The 23,335-nt window shown below is 41.7% G+C and overlaps 1 protein-coding gene across 2 annotated transcripts in view; it reads right to left on the bottom strand.

The window, feature by feature from the left end:
• LOC115160620 (collagen alpha-1(XVIII) chain) overlaps positions 1-23,335 on the bottom strand; it is a 161,763-nt gene that overhangs the window by 53,255 nt on the left and 85,173 nt on the right. For both annotated transcript variants that reach the window (XM_029710826.1, XM_029710825.1), the window contains 5 exons: positions 15,011-15,552; positions 11,473-11,556; positions 10,813-10,872; positions 10,388-10,456; positions 218-299 (listed from right to left, as the gene is read on the bottom strand). In XM_029710826.1, the coding sequence (XP_029566686.1) occupies positions 218-299; positions 10,388-10,456; positions 10,813-10,872; positions 11,473-11,556; positions 15,011-15,552 (837 nt within the window). The remainder of the gene's footprint in view (positions 1-217; positions 300-10,387; positions 10,457-10,812; positions 10,873-11,472; positions 11,557-15,010; positions 15,553-23,335) is intronic.

Below are 23,335 nucleotides of genomic sequence, written 5' to 3'. Positions count from 1 at the left end.
AACTTCTCATAATATCATAACCTTCATGTCAAATTTGGTGAATGTCAATATTTATCAGAGGCCACTGTTACTACATGAAAACATAATACAGATGCATGTAAAACAAATCAATAACACAAGTCTTATAAATGATATATTAATATTATTAACAACAAGACTAGTGGTATTGTAAACCCATACAGTCTGTCTTGTCTAGACTAGGACCTACAGAACTCACCCCTCTCTTTCTTGGGAGACACCTCTGGTTGTTTCCGGGTCACCGGGGGCTGTTGAATGGGGCGTGATGACGTTGGAGTAGTCTGGAGGAAGATGGTAAAACAACATTGAAAAAACATAAAACTACATCCAGATGGGCTCCAAAGAGAAAAAAACATAAATAAATAAATATATATAGGTGTGAGCAGCAATGAACAGGGTTCACAGAATGACAGAAAAGACACAAGATCAGTTGCATAACAAAGCAAGCACTATATCATGTAGGAACTACCTTTTATGTGCAATCAGTGAAAGCATTACCATGTTTCTCTCTCAATACCACCAGGATGAAGCAAGGACACAAGTGAAGTTCAGTCTAGTGCTGTAGGTTGGTTATCTAAACTTCTAAGGACATATACATAAGGTTTACGTACCAAATTTCATGACCCCATGTCCATCGGTTCAGTTCTTATAACCCTAGCGTGAAATTGTGCTATCAAGTGGTGTAGAATGGCCAAATGCAGCAACTAATCATTCTCAAATTCATTAGAGGCTAATTTCATTGACTGCCTTCAGAATGTATTCACACCCATTGATTCTTTCACAATTTGTTGTGTTACAGCCTGTAGAAAAAGCCCATGGAGTTGGTGGAATAATCCTTTAATTCATTGCCACTTACTCAGCTGGGCCAGGGGCGCTTTAACCTGTTGGGGCTAGGGGGCAGTATTTTCACAGCCGGATAAAAAACGGACCCGATTTAAACTGGTTACTACTCTTGCCCAGAAACGAGAATATGCATATAATTAGTAGATTTGGATAGAAAACACTCTAAAGTTTCTAAAACTGTTTGAATGGTGTCTGAGTATAACAGAACTCATATGGCAGGCCAAAACCTGAGAAGATTCCATGCAGGAAGTGCCCTGTCTGACAATTTGTTGTCCTTCTGTTGCATCTCTATCGACATTAGAGCATCTGTGCTGTTACGTAACACTTTCTAAGGCTTCCATTGGCTCTCTAAAGCGTTCAGAAAGCGGAATGAAGTGTCTCCTGTCTCTGGGCAAAGTACAGCAGCTGTGTTTGAAAGTGGCCTGTCTGGGGACAGTGAGACTGAGATGCGCATTCATGAGACTTCTCCATTTTTTTCTTTCAGTCTTTGAATGAATACAACGTTGTCCACTTGGAATATTATCGCTATTTTACGAGAAAAATAGCATAAAAAATTGATATTAAACAGCATTTGACATGCTTCTAAGTACGGTAATGGAATATTTTGAAATTTGTTGTCACGAAATGCGCTCGCGCGTTACCCTTCGGATAGTGACCTGAACGTACGAACAAAACGGTAGTTGTTCTTGCGTTCAGGTATTTGGATATAACTATGGATTATTTGGAACCAAAACAACATTTGTTGTGGAAGTAGAAGTCCTGGGAGTGCATTCTGACAAAGAACAGCAAAGGAAATCCAATTTTTATAATAGTAATTCTGAGTTTAGGTTGCCCCAAACTTGGTGGGTGTCAAAATAGCTAGCCTGTGATGGCCGAGCTATGTACTCAGAACATTGCAAAATGTGCTTTCGCCAAAAAGCTATTTTAAAATCTCACATAGCGTTTGCATAAAGGAGTTCTGTATCTATAATTCTTAAAATAATTATGTATTTTGTCAACGATTATCATGAGTAATTTAATAAATTCACCAGAAGTTTTCGGTGGGTATGTTAGTTCTGAACATCACATGCAAATGTAAAAAGCTGGTTTTTGATATAAATATGAACAAAACATGCATGTATTGTATAACATAATGTCCTAGGAGTGTCATCTGATGAAGATCATCAAAGGTTAGTGCTGCATTTAGCTGTGGTTTTGGTTTTTGTGACATATATGCTTGCTTTGAAAATGGCTGTGTGATTATTTTTGGCAGGGTACTCTCCTGACATAATCTAATGTCAGGAGAGCTGCTGCACGGGAGCTTGTTCTTAATGAGTCGATGATAAGACGTTGGAAACAGCAGCGTGAGGAATTGACTCAGCGCAAAAAGACAACTAAATTAGCTTACTGATAATTTTTTATTTTTTGTTACAAGCCGTGTTTCGTTAAAGCCTATTTATTTTTGTTACAAGCCGTGTTTCGTTAAAGCCTATTTATTTTTGTTACAAGCCGTGTTTCGTTAAAGCCTGTGTAAAGTTCATTTGTTTCAATGTACCAGTAGGCACCTGCGGCTTATAGACATGTGCGGCTTATTCATCTTCAAAATATTAAAAAAATGTTTTAATTCAGTGGGTGCGGCTTATATTCAGGTGCGTTTAATAGTCCAGAAATTACAGTACTCACCGATGATTCCTATTGACTTATTAATGAACTGGATTGTTGAATTCCCTAAATGATGTTAATAATGAATGATTGTTATGATTAGATCTTTGTGATGATGGATTTGATTGGATACACGTTATTCTGTTTCCTTTGTTATGCAGCACAGACTACTCAGTAAATATACCACTTTATGGTTAAAGGAATTCCTGCCTCAGTCTCATCCATTCCTCTGTCCCCTGACCCGTGACCACCCTCACTGTCAGTCATCCTACCTGTCCAGCTACCCACACAGATTCCACTAATCTTTCAATGGTCCTTCAAGCCGGATGATGACGGAACCAAAGACAGGTGAAAAGGAAATTAAGGGGGAGAAGGAGGAATTGTCTCCACTGGAAGGAGGGAGAAAGGAAGAGAGAGCAGCGGAGGGAAAGGTCTTGGAACAAAGAAAAGATCCAGGAGCTAAGCCTAAAGTAACAAAGGCTTCATCCTCAACCACCAGTAGCACCAGGAGAACCATGCAAGCACCTGGTTATCTTAAGGATTATGTGGTCGAGTTTCCCCACATCCAAGGGCAAGCCACCAGAGCTCAAATTGGTGATGGCTCAGGTGTACCTTTCAGCCATCAACCATCCCCTCTGGGCCAAGGACCAGAAACTGTTTTGGGACGGAAAAGTGTTCTACAGGAAGAACCTATGGAGGAGGTAACTCCCACTCTATAGTTCGACCAGCTTCCTGAGACCGGCTCCGCTCACCCCTTAACTAAAGGGAAATCGTCGAGGCACTCTAGACGGAGTGAGAGTTCGACCAGTGGATACCCCTTTGGATGTGGCCAGCGGGCCAGAGCCACGGTGCCCAAAATGGCAGATTTACCCCTGCTGGCTTACGCCTGCCTCCTCAAACTACCCTTCTGGTCAACAGGAGTCGATTGCTTTGGCCCCTTGACGATCAAGCTAGGTCGTCGAGTGGAAAAGCACTGGGGCATTCTATTCAAGTGTTTGACCACTAGATGTGTCCACCTGGACCTACTGGAGTTTGGATACTGAAGCCTTCCTCATGGCCCTACGGCGGTTTATCTCCCGACGGGGGAAACCCTACGAGGGAAACACTACGAGATCCTGGCTGACAGAGGCACAAACTTCAAGGCAGGAAAAGCCAGGTTGGAGGAAGCTTTCCAAGCCATGGAAACCAGCCTCCAGGATCAGCTGATGGAGCAACAAATCTCATTCAAATGTAACCCTCCAGGAGCTCCTCATTTTGGAGGAACATGGGAGCGAGAGATCAAATCTGTAAAGACGGCCTTACGAGTCGTACTGGGGGACCAAACTGTCACGGAAACTGTCATGCGGACTGTCCTGATAGAGGTGGAAGGTATACTGAACTCCAAACCCTTGGGATATCTCTCTGCAGACATCGCTGAACCCGATCCGGTTACACCGAATATGCTCTTGATGGGACGCCGAGATGCGTCACTTTCTCAAGCCATGTACGCTGATACCAACCTCGTTGGCAGGCGCCGGTGGCGACACAGCCAGATCTTGGCTGACCATTTCTGGGCCCGATTCATTCGGGATTACCTACCAAGTCTACAGCACAGAGGGAAATGGCAGAGAGAAATGGCCAGCCTGGAAACTGGCCAAGTCGTAATGATGGTGGACCCTCAGCTGCCTCGAGCCTCCTGGCCTGTGGGCCGTATCACTAAGATCATGCCTGGGACCGATGGTCGTGTTAGATCGGTGGAGATCCAGGTAAAGAACCGGACATATATCCGGCCAGTTGCCCGACTAATTCCTCTCCCTGAGATGACAGAGGACGTGGAGCAATGAGCCTTTTTTGAGGAGTGTGGAAATTAACCAATTTCCGGGGTGGCTGTAGAAAAAGCCCATGGAGTTGGTGGAATAATCCTTTAATTCATTGCCACTTACTCTGCTGGGCCAGGGGAGCTTTAATTAGGTCAGGTGGAAATGTCCGACCGAACTTAAAATTTAAAATGCATTAAATTGAGATTTTGTGTCGCTTGTCTACACACAATACCCAATAATAACAAAGTGGAATTTCTTATTTATTTTTTAAAATGTTTACAAATTAATAAAACATGAAATGTCTTGAGTCAATAAGTATTCAACCCCTTTGTTATGGCAACCCTAAATAAGACCACGAGTATACGTTTGGTTAACAAGTCACAAAATAAGTTGCATGTATTCACTCTGTCTGCAAAAATTGTGTTTAACATGATTTTTGAATGACTACCTCATCTCTGTACCCCACACATACAATTATCTGTAAGGTCCCTCAGTTTGGCAGTGAATTTCAAACACAGATTCAACCACAAAGACCAGGAAGGTATTCCAATGCCTTGCAAAGACGGGCATCTATTGGTAGATGGGTAAAAATACAAATAGCAGACATTGAATATCCCTTTGAGCATGGTGAAGTTATTAATAACACTTTGGATGGTGTATCAATACACCCATTCACTACAAAGATACAGGCGTCCTTCCTAACTCAGTTTCCGGAGAGGAAAGAAACCGCTCAGAGAATACACCATGAGGCCAATGGCGACTTTAAAACAGTTACAGGGTTTAATTGCTGTGAGAGGAGAAAACTGAAGATGGACCAACAACATTGTTTTTAGTACACAATACTAACCTAAATGACAGTGAAAAGAAGGAAGCCTGTACAGAATAAAAAATATTCCAAAACAGGCATCCTGTTTGCAATAAGGCACTGCGAAAAATGTTGCAAAGAAATTAACTTCATGTCCTGAATACAAAGCGTTGTGTGTGGGGCAAATCCAACATGACACACCCCGCTTCAAGCATGGTGGTGGCTGCATCATGTTATGGGTATGCTTGTCATCAAATTCACCTTTCAGCAGGACAATAACCTTAAAGACAAGGCCTGGAGTTTCTTACCAAGATGACATTGAATGTTCTTGAGTAGCCTAGTTACAGACTTGAAAATGGCTGTCTAGCAATGATCAAGCAACTCTTAACGAAGAATATATTGAGTGACTGATCTGGTCAGTAAGGAACTGAGATACAAAGGGAGTTGCCCGATCAATGCTTTGTACACAAAAGTGTGTAAGTGATTTAGCCAGGAGGAGAGAGAGGTCCATTTTTTTAATGAGTATGGCCTTATTTCTATTACAGCATATTAGATGACTGTCATTAATATTCAATTCCCCCAGTTCATTGTAACAGCGATAGGCTTAGGCTACTACAGGATACTCAAATTTGTCCTATACACATCATGAGGTTGCTACAACCTAGCTTATGAATTAAAGTTTACAACGTAGGTGCACACAGATCGAGAGGAAAATGTAAGGTGACAGACAGTGACACATGGACAAACAGTAACACATTCAATACCGCCTTGCACACTCTTCAAATCAAATAAAATATTATTGGTCACATACACATGGTTAGCAGATGTTAATGCGAGTGTAGCGAAATGCTTGTGCTTCTAGTTCCGACTGTGCAGTAATATCTAACAATTTCACAACAACTAGCTTATACACACAAGTGTAAAGGAATTAATAAGAATATGTACATATAACTATATGGATGAGCGATGGCGGTGCGGCGTAGGCAAGATGCAGTAGATGGTATACACTACAGTATATACAGTTGAAGTCGAAAGTGTACATAAGACAATGCAATGTGCTATACATCAGATAAGCAGCAATTAAAACCATTTGTACAAAAACACCCATTTTAAACCACTGAATCTAACAATTCGCTAGAACAAAAAGAAAATCAACAAATTAAAATGTTAACAAATTAAAACCTCAAATGCCCTAAAAATGTTCAGCTGTAGCCTACTGGTCTACTAGAATCAGAATCAAGTGTGTGCCCGAGCGTTGGTTCCTTAGTTAGGACCCCAGTGTGTTCAATAGCCCTGAAGGTGTGTGCTGACAGGGATTTCACCCGGTGTGTGGATCTGGTCAACGTGCACAGTCGCATTGCAGTAGGCTACCGCACAGTGAGGCAGCAGAGGGCCCTGTAGATCAGCAGCAGCGGGCCCTGTAGACCAGGAAATCACCGGTGGCGAGTCTACCAGGCGGGGTATCCTGGGCTAGCAAGCCAAGCACATCTAGACATTCTGTCACGGAGCAGATACCGACCTCCAGCTTCCACCACACAGCACAGCAAGACAAGGCAGGAGAGGACCCCGGAAGAATGGCAGAACACAGGTGAAAAACATGACTGTCGAGGAGTATCCAAGGCTAGCTGGCCCAATACCTCTAGACAGTCAGTCACAGCGCAGATTTGTCCTATCACGGCTTTCAGGGAGGGCACCACACCGACACTGTTTCTCCGAGGCCAATCTGTGCCATTCTTTTTGACCGGCATGCCATTCTTTTTGTCTCATGCCCTGTAAGTTACGTGTGTTAAATTAGCCAAAAAGTTACCAATCTATGCTTGAGTTATATGTAAGAATCGAAGAATAACAATCCCTAATAATGCGACATGAGTATTTGTAGTTCTCTGACAAAGAAAACAATGACTTTTATGGAGTTCATGTTTTGGGATGTAGCCAAGTTAAATTGTTATCGGGTGATAATACAACCAAATTGCTGGGAGAATGAAAACATAAAAATACAGCCAGCTCCAAGGAAACTCAAAGTTCCCAACTGACTTAGTATTGTTTAATGGGTATTTGTACAGTAGTTCCCTCACAAAAATAACAATAAAATGTAAAGAGTATATGTTTATGTTGTGGTAAATACTCAATGTTGGCTTCCCCTCTTCCATAATATTGCCAAAAAGCAGCCCATTTGTAGTTTAAGGAGCTATGTATGTATATGTTTTGTGAAATTTTATTTTTGTTATGGGGTAATCATATGTGCTTATGGTTGGCAGCCTTGCACTGTCTGGTGTCCATTATGTAATTACATTTTTATGCACACCTTGTTAAACTGCTCAGTTTGCTTACCATAAACAAATGAATACCCATGACCAAGCAAACACACTTTCTCCCCCTCTGTGAGGTAGTGTCTACAGTGGTGTTGCAAGTAGCTGTGACGGTGGCATGCAGTTTATGTGTGGTCATTATGAACACACAACACTGAGTTGAGCTGAAGGGTATAGGGAGTTGTATAGTGCACAAGTTTCTATGTTTTCCCATACCTACACACATCTATGTATGTAGGTTATATAATATGCACAACGGTTTACTGGATGACAAAAACTATAAAAAGGGCAGATATGTAGTAGTGGCCCGCATAAGTTTATGTATTCACTACACGGCAAAATGTTAGGGTAGCTACTAACATTGATCATGGGGGGGGGGGGGGGGGGGGGGCTGATCAAATAACAGGTGTCAAGCTTAGAGAAGGGGGATGGTAAGAGGGTCAAGGGGCCAAGAAAGAAAATTCCAGTCTGGACTCCCCTCCTTCCCATTCCCCCTTTCTTTCTTCTCTCAGTGAGCGAGACAGTGGGCGTACGTTCTCCCACTGGGTGTGGATGGGATGGCGACAGGCAGCAATTATATTGGTCGGGAGGAACACGTCTGGCAACAGGAATGTGACCCGTTTTGGGTTCCAGCTCTTCAGATAGGGGTCAGAGAATAGAGTGGGGGAGCTGGTGTCTGAGTGTGTGTGTGTGCGTGTGTTTCAGTGTGTTTGTGTCTGGGTGTGTGTGTGTGTGTGTGTGTGTGTGTGTGTGTGTGTGTGTGTTAAGGAGTAGAGACAAGGAAGGACTGGCAAAGTTCTGCCATCCCCACTAGTGCTCTAGAGGTGGGAGAATATGCAGGGTTGGAAGAGAAGAGGCCATTTCCAGACTTGTCCCGCTCAGGGAGATTACACCAAACACCCCCATTTTCTAAGCTCATTCTTCACCAGGTGAAAAGTCTCATATTTTTCCCTAGTGGAATCTGAGAGGGGAACACTGGGTGGGACGATGGATAGACGGCAGGAGGGGGGCATGTGAAAGAAAAGGTACGGAATTCTTCACTGTTTAATTAACCAGTTTCCTCTATGGGCAAACATTCTTCCTATTGTAGGGCCTGAGGTCAACTACGTGAAGAATTTGGCTTTGGTGAGTGTTATATGACCGATCCAAGGGGATATATGTAATAAAACAGACACACACTTATACTCCCATGCATTCATAATTTCTGAGAGGTGGGAGTGAGGAGAGTGGGTATAGATGAGGCTCCGGGTGGTGATTGATTTGAAAACACAACTTAATTTAACCATAGATGGCACAAGCCCAATTTTGCACTTGCAGATTGAAACTTGTGTGCTAAGAACTAAACTATTTTGATCACAAAGTTGATGCAAACAAGGTAAAGCTGGCACAAAGACCAGATTTGCACTCTGAATACACACATGCCTAATCCCAGAGTCTACATGAGCTCCGAGACTCAATTGATTTAGAAATGTAATGAAATAAGAAGTATGTTACCTTCACTGTCACGAGCGGTCTTAAAAAAATGAAATATTAAATTAGATGCACTTTCACCCAGATGACTGTATAATGGGACTTAAGCTTGACAATAGGTAGATCATCCTACCAAATTTTTTTTTTACCCTCAACATTTCTAAGCATATGGGTGGAATATTCAACACAACCTGCACTGTAGTAAACCTGCATGTCAACATCACTTCCCGCACACTTATAACCAGCCCTTTAATGGTGCAGGAACAATGTTGTCGTTTTCCTGCAGTGCAGATTTGGCTGAATTCCTGCCCTTAGTGCACCATGTAACGATGACAACTTGCAAGTCCATCAATCACGCTAAAACCTGCCGTCAGTCACACAATGGAAAAGTGTCTGCATTTCCGTCTTTGCTTGTCCAAACTTGCCGGGAAGTCAGACAGGCATTAAGCAATGTAATGAAACAGATAATATTCCGAATCCACAGCTGTTCCATATGATGATAATAAACACTTGTCTGGTGGGCGGAAAGCCCCACTGTCAAGTGGCACAAGGCTTCAAAGTTAGGCCATGCACCCAGAGCCCTGTGGAACCTACAAGGCTTGGCAGGACAAAGAGGGAGTATTAGACCCCTGCTACAGGTACAACATTCCCCGCCCTCTCTTTCCGTTGCATCCCTCTCTATTGCTGTGCTCTCAATTTAAGTCTGATTGAGAAAGCAGTCAAAATAACAAAATAGAACCTTGGAGATATCATCGCCCTGACCTGGACCAGACATCTGGTTTTCTCCTTAGCCTTCCACAGTAATTGGACTGGCGTGCCGTGACGGCGGCGTTGTATGGAGGTTGGTCGGAGGTTGTGCTGCAACATTTGCTTGTTGTAGAGCATTGGTATTCAAAGTCGGGGTCGCGGGGGAACTGCAGTGGGACCGGCAATTTTTTTATTTTAGGAGAAAAAAATGAAAAGTACAGATTGTATGGGAAAATATACAAACGTTTTTTTAGAAATATACAGTAGTTTAAAAATGGGGTCCCCGCTGAAAATGTTTGTGTGTGTGTTTTTTTTGGTTTGGGGAAGGGGGGGGGTATAAGCTACTACAGCAGATTATGGACGACGATTGTGTTAGTTTAGGACATCGTCCAAGTGACGCCGCAGCGAAACCGGGCTATATACAGTCCCCACAATGTACCACCTCCCTATACCGTATCCAGCTCCCTACAGATAACTCGGTTTCCATGTTGACCATATGTTTAAATCCAATGATGCGGATGGTTGCATCCCAAATGGCACCCTATTGCCTATATAGTGCACTATAGTAGTGAACAGGACATGGTGTCATTTGAATAGGGTGCCCTACATAGTTCCTTACATAGTGCACGACAGTATATAGTGAATAGGCTGCTCACAAGAACAAAGAGCGGTGCTGACAAATCAAAAGGTGAAATTTCACATGCTTGTGGGTGAACGCCAACATATACAGGTAAAACTGATTTCAGAGCACGTACCGTAACTGTCAGTTTGACATCTTCAACCCGCACGTATTTTCGGACCTTTGCGTCCCATATGGATGTACCCTATGGGGGAAAGTGAGAGGGGGGAGAGAGAGAAATCCATCACCTTCATTATGTAGCTATTATTCACGAACTATTTTCCTACAAAGGAGTCACTACAAAAACTATGAGCGAACATTGTAGTGAAAACCCATCATATGGCGACATTTCCAAACTTCCTACAACCAGTACATAGTCAAGCCTTCCCGTTCGAACTCTGACTTTGAAACATCACAGATAACCTGGTTTTAGATCATGGTCTCCAATAGTGTAGACCCAAAAGGGAACAGGAAACACAAGATTGCTTAGATGGAACGAACGTGCTTGTTTGTGGATGGCAACCAAAAGTGAACACTAAAATGTTTGGCAAATGATCATACTGATCCTTTCTTCTTCCCGTCCGGTATCCCTTCGTCACCGCTTCCGCCGTCTCCTGAAGCCTGGGAGGAGAGAGACCAGGGGTGTATCATTAGCATAAATCATAGCAAAACGTTTTACAACAGAAACTAAGAAAAACAAGTTTCTTATTGGACAAGTTCAGGTTGTTCCCTCCCCATGTCAGCCCGTTTGCTCCTGTTTGCTTCCTATTGAATACATCAAGAGGAATGTTCCTTCATTAATTGCTCACAACATCCAAACACCACAGAAATACACAGGCGTATGCTATTAATACATACTAATGTATGCTATTAATACTAAATGGATAACTAACATGTAATGCATCACAGAAATACATGGGATTTATGCCGTAAATATGTAACGTATGCAATTCAAGTCAAATGTATAACTAACTGACACATATGAAACAAATATGCTTAATTGGCGTAGATCGTGTACCTATGGCAACTTTGAATATTTCTACACATCAAAGGGTTTGGGGATGTACTGTAGCATATCCAACTCCTACAGAAACAACTTGTTGTTCCCAAGAGTTCCCTGTAAGTTTTAAACTCCCTATACCTTGCTTAGCCAACAACTGTATAAGCACTAAGCTGTTGCACCTGTTTTTGTATCGGTAGCGGGTCAAGAGAGTCACTTACCGCATCCGAGTCATCCCCTTCCTCTTCACACTGTCTTTCAGCGGCCCGAGGGTCTCCAACCACCCTCAGCTCCCCGATCACCCCCTATGAAAATACAGAGGCAAGCACACACACACACACACACACACACACACACACACACACACACACACACACACAGTTGTCAATACATGGCCTGTACACATGTCTGCATTCTTCTCCCCCATTAAGCCCACACACGTCGGCCCTGCTCTACACAATAACAAAACACATCACACGTTATCTTCCCTCTTAAGTCCTGTCTCTTAAAACATACATCCCTGATCTGTGTGGTGGTTTCTGGTGGAAAACCCCCTCTCGTGAGAGAAGCCGAGGGGTTTAATACAGCCGCCCCAAGTGTTGAGAAATGAAAAGGGCTCCTCTGATATGACACTCTGTCATCCTCCGTGGTCTTAGTCCATCAAACTCGCCACCACAATAGCCTCTTTCAATGACTCCCATTAAACCAGGGGTCTCCAACCTTTTATAGCATGAGAGATACTTTAAAAAATGATGCCACGAGCTAAAAAATGTCACGAGCTACTTATTTTTTTCCTAGCTTTCAAATAGGCACTCTTCCCTAGGTCCTTAGTGTACAAGAGAAAGTAGTGCACCGTTTCCTGTCAATATACCTGGTAAAATAATGGTTAATAAACAACTAAGAGGGCCCTATAAAATCCCCCCACCCAAATGATGTTTCATATTTTCCCAAATGATGTATTCTCTGTTAAAAGTTTCCTGGTTTTAGATGTTTTTTGTTTTTCACTCTCAAAATGACAATTGTTCATAGAGAAAAAAAACTAAATTGGATGTTCCGAGTTCACGTCAATGCGTAAATCTGATCAGAAGACCATTTTTTTTAGGTCTGGAAGAAAACTAACATATTTCGATTTTTGGGGGTAATTCCCCTTTAACTGTGCATCTGGCCCTTTAATTGTGCATCTAGCGAGTAACGAATGTGCCAACCTAGCGATGGTTCTGTACTGCTGCTGCTCATTTCATGGCAAAGTTTGCAAATAACAAATAGTATATACAAATGAAATACTTACTCATGATATACTTCTGCCAGGTAAGCCTACTTTGGAGTTAATTGAGAAGGTTTTGTCAACCCACAAGACTTATCACATCAACTGGCTACACACTGAGTTACAGACAAAGGCATGCAACACACAGACAGGGGCGATATTGCTGGAAAGTAATTGGCAGATAGTGTTAGGTTTGGCTTTTTAAGCCAATAGTGGCTAAATAGGGGTGGGATAATGTCAATGTTGCATTGATTAGATAGTAGCCTGGAGCTGATACTTGTGAGAGTTGTTTATGACAGTTTGTGGTGGAAAACATTAAACATTGCATATACTTCCTGAATTGTTTGGCGAGCCACTCATATGTGGGCTATCGACCTGTTGGAGACCCCTGTTTTAAACTGATAAAAGCTCTCTTAGTTATGAGCTTCTCTTTCGATAAACGCCCACAGTTGTGTTCACGAGCATTCAATATCCCTAAGCAGCTATCAAAGACATGTATTTCATTTATTTGATTAGCCCATTTTCTCCAGTCTGTACAGGATAAGTGCCCTTTAATTTTCCCCTGTTACTTCCGGTCCTGGAAGCAGGTGCAATTTAACTTACCATGGTTGTATTACTCCATTATATATGTTTCTATTGTAATTTGAGTCTGTGTCAACAAACAATGTATAGCTTTGAAATACGTAAAAACTATCAATAATGCCAATCTAAATTTCACTTGAATGGCTACATTCCTCTCAAAAGGTAATCCATTGTAACTGGCCTGTACCTTCTGATTATAGGGATAAGGGTTCAAATCGGCATTGAGTCTACAGATAATGCAAGTCTCTAACAACGGTCTTTAAAAAGAGGAAAAACTTCATTTTATACAGCTTAGACAAAAAATAGACTATGCCCTGACATTTGGCCAAATACTTCGGTTTAAATCCCCTAATTTGGTCTTGCCAAGATAGGACAGACGGCCCGAGCTGTCTAAAACCCAAAGGAGCGCTATTTGGGACTTTGCTCTGAGCATTCCGATGCCTTGAGGTGTACTTTGCTTGAAGACATGTCCAATAATTGCCCAGCAAAATCAGTCAACTGTGAGCAGGACTACAAACTTTTCATGGACATGAAATTAACCTCTGCCCCTCTCTTTTTTAATGTCTCTATCGCTCTGTGTCAATAAGCACAAAAAGACAACTTCCTCACCTTGAGGTTATTGGATTGCCCATTCACACTAAAACTATCATTGTTCCCTCTGACCACGTTTTACCTAAATAATCCAATTATCTCGATTTAGTCAGAGACAGGTTCTGACTGTCTAAATTTACAAGACAGCAAGTAAAACAATCCAATTACGATGCTGTCTGAGAAGTCATGAATCAGCACAGAAATATGTAAGTTAGTGAAGCAATAAAAAAAAAAAAAATGGGGATTCAATACTGCATTATTTGTCAAAAGGCATGTACAATGTCTGTGTTTCAGTATGCTATACCTGTTCCCATTTTTGCTTTTTTAGATCATATTTTCAAAGTTCAATTATCCCAGGCCATTCTCTAAATGTTACATCTTAGCCTTTACAGATTTGAATGTATACTGAAAAAAATAATAAAACGCAACAAGTAAAGAGTTGGTCCCATGTTTCATGAGCTGAAATAAAAGATCCGCAAAATATTCCATCTGCACATTTCTCTCAAATGTGTTTATATCCCTGTTACTGAGCATTTATCCTTTGCCAAGATAATCCATCCACCTGACAGGTGTGCCATATAGAGAAGCTGATTAAACAGCATGATCATTACACAGGTGCACCTTGTGCTGGGGACAATAAAAGGCCACTAAAATGTGCAGTTTTGTCACACAACACAATGCCACAGATTTCAGGAAAGGTGCAATTGGCATGCTGACTGGAGGAATGTCCACCAGAGAATTGGATGTTCATTTCTCTACCATAAACCATCTGTGACCAACAGATGCATATCTGTATTCCCAGTTGTGAAATCCATAGATTACGGCATAATTAATTCATTTCAAATTACTTATTTCCTGATATGAACTGTAACTCAGTAAAATCTTTGAAATTGTTGAATGTTGCATTTCTATTTTTGTTAATTGTTATAGCACAGAATAAAGGCCTTACCAGGTCACCCGTGATATGAGTCAGTTTTCAATGAGGAAACCGGCCACGAGGGGCAACGGTGAGCGCTGTTACCTTCAAGTTGGTTTTGCTAGGCCGTTGTGGACGGGGATGGCGGATGGGCGTAAGCATCTGCCTCGGATTCATTTGATTTATTTATTAACCCTTATTTTACCAGGTAAAATGACTGAGAACACATTCTCATTTACAGAAAGACCTGGGGAATAGTTACAGGGGAGAGGAGGGGGGATGAATGTGCCAATTGTAAACTGGGGATGATTAGGTGACAATGTGTTCATTTCCCACATTGACCAAGTTGAAACACAACGGCCACTGACCCTGATATCAAAAGATACAGTAATAGCATGATACATACCAGGAACTTATTGGGATCGGCCCCTCCGGCTTGGCCCACAAACACCCCGGCTCCAGACTCCAGCTCCATCTCGTCTGGGGACCTCTCAAAGCGCACCACCTGGGGCTGGTCGTCGCAGTTGATGTAGAAGGTGACCTTGTCGTCCAGTACAGAGATGGAGAAGCGGTTCCACTGGTCAGCCAGATTGTGCACGGGGAAGGTGGCCGCCACGTACGACTCCTGCGAGTCGGGCTCCGTATAGTAGAAGATTACGTTCTGCCGGTTTGCCTTCACGGGCGACAGCTTGACACCCACATACATGATCTGCTGCGAGGGGTCCGTGACCGAGAAGATAACTCCACCATTGGTGGACTGGGGCTTCAGGTTGAAGAGGAGGGAGAAGTCCCGGTAAAAGGGGCTGGGAAGATGGGCACGTGCCAGCTGGCCCGTGTTAGCGTCGGGACCGAACACGTAGCCGGGGCTGTTGTCGGGGCCATAGATCTTGGTGATCTCGTCCGGGGGAGGGTCCCCGATCAGCTGCAGGAGGGAGACGCCGCTCTCATCTACAGGAGAGAAACAGGAAGTTAGTACACAGCACACCGGAAACGGCAATGAAGGGGTGGGCTGCATGGCGGGAATGGATTAGAAAGATCTATTAGTCTGTTGGGGTTTGACACAGTGAGTTTAGGTCTGCGGGGTAAAGGCAGACTGCCAACACTTTCTTAGTAGTGTTTTGTGAGGGAAGGGGGCAGCAATACTAGATGTGCGTCATTAAACCCAGTGTTCGGTGTCACTTGAAGAGATGCATTAACGTGATGATAGATCAATGATTCCTGACCTAATATTTGAAAGAAATATGACCTGACATGGGAAACTGCCTTGGACTTCTGTCACAACTCCAAATGAGAATGGAAATGAGATATCAGGGAAACATTACAAGCAAATACATTACATGGATGGAGTTAACTGCAACCGACACACAGCCCAACAATTGTTTTTGCTAGAATACTTTGTAAAGCTCTTAACATTTGAAAGGCATATATTCCCCTATATGGGGGAATTTCTCAAAGGACCTAATTCAAACAAGCCAAGTCCTATTGCCTACCTAAAATGGAGTCGGTTATAAAAACTAACATCAACTTTGACATATCCAGAAGAGGGTGGGGAGAACACTTCTCCTGGGACCTATAAGAACCTAATTCCTTGAACAGATACTGGAGGTACTTTAGCCAAAGCCCCCTGTGAATACATGACTGAATGTGAGGGTAGACTTCCTTCACTAACATGGGATAAGGGGAATTCCATGCTAGACAGTCTCAGACTTTGTTTTTTTCATGGACACAGTATAGTGATCCAATACTTATTTTGTGATCAAACAGCAGCATTTCAAATAGATCCAAGGGGGATATGACTGACTGTATGCAATAGTGCACGGCACAACCTTGTTACGTTGTCTATATACATTTGCAGTAACTCTTTAGTATCTTACAAGACAGGGCAGAAAAAAAGTGTGACATAGCTAACCAGAAAATAGGAAGTCTGATGGGAAATGTTTATAAAACCAGTCTATTCAAACAAGTGAGTGTGAAAAAAATTCTGAAATGGGAATCACTCTGACAAAATCACATTTTTGAAAGAGTGACTCTCAAAGGGAGGATGACTACCCTTCATTGTACAGCAAATGAAATTGGAGTTAATTAACACTGTATGAGCAGATGCACAAGAGCAGATGCACAAGTACTGAAAACACTTCCTAAGAGCATTGAGGCCTTATCAAACAGATTCTAGTTCCGTACATGTGAGTACAGATGTAAAGTCTAAACCGTATGCTTATGACACATTACAACACAGAATTAGGATTTCTGTGGATCAGAAGCTCATCACAAATAAATATAAGACTAAGCGCAAATCAGCATGTAGTTTTGTAAAGAGTAGAACAATGATGCACTGCATACTCTGCATAAGGATCAATTCTAAGAATGAATACATTAAAAAAACATCTTAATTCCATCAATTTCTGAATTGAATGAAAAATATTAAATGCATTCATTTTAGGGAATTTATCTAATGAAATTCCTGACTTCTCCCAAAACCTTCAGCACACACCAGTTCCCCTTTATTTCATTACATCTGTTAAATGTCATCACGTCAGGGCAAAATAAGTCCTACAGCTAGGTTCTCCAAATATCTGCGCTCCCTCTTCAGTCACCCCGGGTGACTCTGGACTGGGTTCAGTACATACATTTTTGGGAAATAAACAGAGAACACAAAGATCTTGTGATTCGTAGCGATTAAATGTTCTTCTATCATACGCTGATCCTCAAATAATCTTGCTCAAGTAGTCTATTTCATCATAATTCTAATTCAAAACATAAAACAATATGTCTATAAACATTGAATATTATGCAATACAAAAATCCTCTGTCAAGGCTAAAGGAGAAACTTCAAATGGGAAGTTAAGTGTTTTCTGACGCATGTACTTGTTTTCTAACGCATTCACGTGTTTCACAAAGCCAGTCATGCTGTGTCGTGGTGCCAAGAAAGCTATTTACTGTGCGATGATTGACAACTGAACAACAAGTGTTGACTAATTTATAAAAGGTGTCGAACTGACTGAATAAAGTCAATCTCCTACATCCATTTGCCATTCATAAATCATGGCTTGCCAGACAGTGACGCTAAAGTGAGTTACCCGTCTCATCAGTCAGTGAGCGTAGCCTACCGAATCGCATCGGATAGCTGTTCATTTGGCTTCCTAACAATTTGCATAGGCTACTGTCAGGCCTAGGCTTTTTGGCGATTATCTGCAGATAAATTATTTAAACATTATATGAAGATGGTGAATCATCACTGCAGAAACAATTGGTAGTGGAGAGCCTCACTGTGGTCCAAATATTATAGTTTGGGCCCTCCTGGAATCCAGGCATTAAAACGGAATTCAACAATAGGCTATGCAAAATTTTTTTGACCATAGTAGGGAATCAACTAAATGTATTGAAAATGAATTAACTTGCCCAAATGTATCATAAGACATGACCAGAATGCATCAGTGATTCCTATTTCCTGTAACTTTCTGTCTGTGTGCAGTGCGCACCTCTACCACTTTGTGTAGCTGTTAGCGTCTTCGGGTAGATGGAAAGGCTTTCCCAAAAACCTTCTCAATTAAATGTTGTTTACTACAAAGTAGCCTATGCTCACCTGGCAGAATTATATAATGATTATTTTCATCAATCCAGTGGGCATTTGTTTAGCAAACTCTACCATCATGTGGGTAACAGTGTAGGTTCCGTCCCTCTCTTCGCCCCAACCTGGGCTCGAACCAGGGACCCTTGCACACATCAACAACTGACACCCACGAAGCATTGTTACCCATCGCGCCACAAAAGCCGCAGCAAAGGGGAAAAACTACTTCAAGTCTCAGAGCGAGTGACGTCACTGATTGAAACGCTATTAGCGCGCACCACCGCTAACTAGCTAGCCATTTCACATCGGTTACATGTGCACTACAAAAACACCACTAAACAACAGCCTTTTGCTAGGTGCCCACTTGAATGAAAGGTTAACTACACCGACAAATCTAAATTTCTCTGATATTTCAAAGACCTCAAAAATGGTCTCCTGATGTGGTTTAAGCGTTGTTGTTGACTTAGGAAAAATCACAAAATTGGATGTTATATTTAAAAAGAGTGATTTTGAGAGAGAAAACCTGAAAGAAAATTGGAAAACTGAAACTTAGAAAAACAAATGCTTTAAATGATCTTTCAAGATAATGTGGCCTATTTACTTCATTTTTAATACAATACTTAATTTGAAGAACAAACATTGTGGCAATTCCTATATTAGAGTAAAATTGTAAATGAGACTAATTTCAAGAGAAGACAGGTTACATGTTAAAAAGGTTTAATGTTCTCTTAGAAAATAGTCCTGATCATATAGGCCTAGACAATGTCCAAAACAACTAACAATACACATTTTCAGTAATTTAAATTGGCTACTCTATGCACTTGTGTAAAACACAAGTTTTACCCACAGACCTGGCCATCTGCAGATGGGTTCTTTTCATCAACCCTAAAATGACCTTTGTTGCTCAGGATACTCACATAAACTGGTGGATGTGCCTATTAAACAATGTAGAATCAATCAATCAATAACGACAAAACGTATTGCAACAATGAGAAATGGAACAACTTTTTACCGGGTTTATGAAGTGTGATGGAAAGGTTTTTCCCTCTCAAACGTATAGCTAAAGGAATGCCTTTGCTGATGTCAGTGAATGCACCGGTATTGTGTCGGGACAGTGAGTCATTCAAAAATTATTGAAAGACATTGGACTGTGTGCAGGGGTTCAAGATTAGCATTTTAACTAGGATCGCCATTCAACCCCCCAAAATAAGCCTTTGTCGTCCATTGACAGTTTAAAAAGACTTGGCCAATCAGGCAGTGAATAGGACAGCTTCTGAAAAGGTCCTGCTGGGGTTTATGGTCCCAGTTTGTCTTGTCCTCTACATTTATTGACCACAAGCTAGAATGCCGCACATTTCTGTTTTCCCACCACTTTGAGACATTAAACATACACATTCTGCTGAAGCGCCGCCACATCACATAATATATACCGCGCACACTACAGCAGAAGTAAACTCCTTCCTCCGCTTCTCTTTTGTCCTCGTGAGGCTACACATATGTTGAGTTTACTGGGGAAGCTGTGAGGTGCTGGGAAAGCTGTGAAGCCAGCTGTAGACTATTGAGTGAATTTGTTTATGGGTCGGTTACTAAATAATGTTATGTACGTTAACTATTACCTAATTGTGTTCATGAGTCTGTTGTTAAATGTGTATGTTTACTGCTTTGCATTAAATCATGTATGGCTACAAATATTGTATATAGGCAACATTTATTCATATTTGCAGAATATTGTATATATCATCTACAGAAATTGGTTCAGTTATGGCCTGAATATTGTATATACATTCATGAATATGGTTACATAAAAGCTGCCAAAACTGGCAATACCTAGTTTCCAGTATGTATTTTTGTTTTAAAGAAAGTATTTTCATTTTATCTTGTTTTTACACCATCCGTTAACATCAATCATTCACTATAAAACATATTTATGATCGAAAAAGCTTAGCAAAACAGAAAAAATGGGGGCAAAAGTAAGTAGGCCTAATATATATATATTTTTTCAAATAACAAAAAAAGAAATAATGCAGCGCCATTAAAAGTTCAAAACAAATCATCGAAGAATGTGCTCGTTCTGGTCTCATAAGGATTGTGGAGTCATTGAAAGGGTTGCAAGTGTCCAAGTAGGCTAGGTGCTCATTTTTCTCAGATGGATTTTGGCTTATTCACAAATGCAACTTGAAAGTGTAGGAAACGCTTTTCAGGTAAGACTCCAGCCATTCAGTCTTGAGCTGTGTTTGAATACCCATACTAACATACTGTATACCTCATTTTAGTATACTGTAAACGGAACAGTATCCTTTCAGTTGAGTGTACTAGCTCTTCGCCTGTCTACCGGCAGTTGATGCTGTTACTATGCAACCTCTTGCTAGCTAGTTAGCATAACAAATTACTAGTTAGACATTTTACGACTTCGGGTGTGTAATTAAATTCAATCTGGAGTGTGCTCTTAAATTCAGAGCGTTGTCAAAACTGTGTGGAAATTCAGAGCGTTTCACTCTCGGAGCGCACAGTGGAAGCTCAGGCCGAGGAGTAGGGTTGATTTGAGCGTTCTGACCTTACAGCGGCAGTCAAGCACCCAAGCTAATGTTGACTAACTTGCTAGCTACTTCCAGACATAAATGAGACCACTCTGACCATTTTACTCACCCTAGCAGAGCTGGTTAGGCAGTTTTCATGTTATCCAGACCGTTGGTGACTGTAACTGTGCTGCTGGCAACAATTTAATTATGCTTTTTTTGCTGACGTTTACTGACTCAGGCTATATTCAACAGGTGTTGAGCGCTCGTAAATTCATTATTCTGCGCTTTGGTACACTCAGATGAGAGTACTCTGAAATCAGAGTAGATATCCAGAGCGAATTTACAAAAGCACCCGAATGTCCATTGAGAACGCACAATGACTATACCATTTAGCTAAGCTAAGAATGATGGGAATAATCAAGTCAATAAATGTTGGGTAGTTAGTTAGATAGCCTATAGTTAATATACTGGAAAGTTTGATGTACAAGTAGCCAACCAACGTCAGGTAGCTAGCTAACATACCGCTATGCTATGTGGTTCGTAAGGACAGTGTGGCTAACAAATTGTCAGCCAACATAACGTGTAAGGTAATTTATTTGAAAAGTCACTACTTTATTACATTGCTCAACATTTTCTTAACATTTGTCATAATTAGTTAAAGCAATGAATTTGTATTCGCTCTCGTTGTACTTTGGCTGCATATTTTCCGACATTTTCTTCAAATCTGAAAACAATGTGAAGCCACGCCCATTTCCTAAAGCATTACATTATGGGCCCTAAAGTATGGAAATAGTGTCCTGTGTGTATAATTCATATTTTGGCAAATTTAGTACAACATCTGGGAACTTTTGGCATACAAACTATATGACCAATAAGCATACTATATACAGTGGGGGAAAAAGTATTTGATCCCCTGCTGATTTTGTACGTTTGCCCACTGACAAAGAAAGGATCGGTCTATAATTTTAAATGGTAGGTTTATTTGAACAGTGAGAGACAGAATAACAACAAAAATATCCAGAAAAACGCATGTCAGTAATGTTATAAATTGATTTGCATTTTAAATGAGGGAAATAAGTATTTGACCCCCCTCTCAATCAGAAAGATTTCTGGCTCCCAGGTGTCTTTTATACAGGTAACGAGATTAGGAGCACACTCTTAAAGGGAGTGCTCCTAACCGCAGCTTGCTACCTGTAAAAAAGACACCTGTCCACAGAAGCAATCAATCAGATTCAAAACTCTCCATCATGGCCAAGACCAAAGAGCTCTCCAAGGATGTCAGGGACAAGATTGTAGACCTACACAAGGCTGGAATGGGCTACAAGACCATCGCCAAGCAGCATGGTGAGAAGGTGACAACATTTGGTGCGATTATTCGCAAATGGAAGAAACACAAAATAACTGTCAATATCCCTCGGCCATGCAAGATCGCACCTCGTGGAGTTGCAATGATCATGAGAACGGTGAGGAATCAGCCCAGAACTACACGGGAGGATCTTGTCAATGATCTCAAGGCAGCTGGGACCATAGACACCAAGAAAACAATTGGTAACACACTACGCAGTGAAGGACTGAAATCCCGCAGCGCCCGCATGGTCCCCCTGCTCAAGAATACATATACAAGCCCGTCTGAAGTTTGCCAATGAACATCTGAATGACTCAGAGGACAACTGGTGAAAGTGTTGTGGTCAGATGAGACCAAAATGGAGCTCTTTGACATCAACTCAACTCGCCGTGTTTGGAGGAGGAGGAATGCTGCCTATGACCCCAAGAACACCATCTCCACCGTCAAACATGGAGGTGGAAACATTATGCTTTGGGGGAGTTTTTCTGCTAAGGGGACAGGACAACTTCACCGCATCAAAGGGATGATGGACGGGGCCATGTACAGTCAAATCTTGGGTGAGAACCTCCTTCCCTCAGCCAGGGCATTGAAAATGGGTCGTGGATGGGTATTCCAGCATGACAATGACCCAAAACACACGGCCAAGGCAACAAAGGAGTGGCTCAAGAAGAAGCACATTAAGGTCCCGGAGTGGCCTAGCCAGTCTCCAGACCTTAATCTCATAGGAAATCTGTGGAGGGAGCTGAAGGTTCGAGTTGCCAAACATCAGCCTCGAAACCTTAATGACTTGGAGAAGATCTGCAAAGAGGAGTGGGACAAAATGCCTCCTGAGATGTGTGCAAACCTGGTGGCCAACTACAAGAAACATCTGACCTCTGTGATTGGCAACAAGTGTTTTGCCACCAAGTACTAAGTCATGTTTTTCAGAGGGGCCAAATACTTATTTCCCTCATTAAAATGAAAATCATTTTAGAACATTTTTGACATGCGTTTTTCAGGATTTTTTTTTGTTATTCTGTCTCTCACTGTTCAAATAAACATACTATTAAAATTATAGACTGATCATTTCTTTGTAAGTGGGCAAACGTACAAAATCAGCAGGGGATCAAATACTTTTTTCCCCCACTGTACTCAATTCAAGTCACAAATAGTATGGTTAGTGTGGTTAGCATGAGTATTCGAGCACAGCTCTGGTGTAGGATACTTCTGAACCAGTGACTTCAGATCCTTCTGTTACTTGTTGTAGGTGTGGAATGCCAGCAAGTTTCTTCTCCATTCTCATTTCACCTCTTTGCTACG

Source organism: Salmo trutta, chromosome 24, assembly GCF_901001165.1.
Source record: "Salmo trutta chromosome 24, fSalTru1.1, whole genome shotgun sequence".
Classification (NCBI taxonomy): domain Eukaryota; kingdom Metazoa; phylum Chordata; class Actinopteri; order Salmoniformes; family Salmonidae; genus Salmo; species Salmo trutta.
This window is presented reverse-complemented; position numbering and strand designations above follow the sequence as displayed.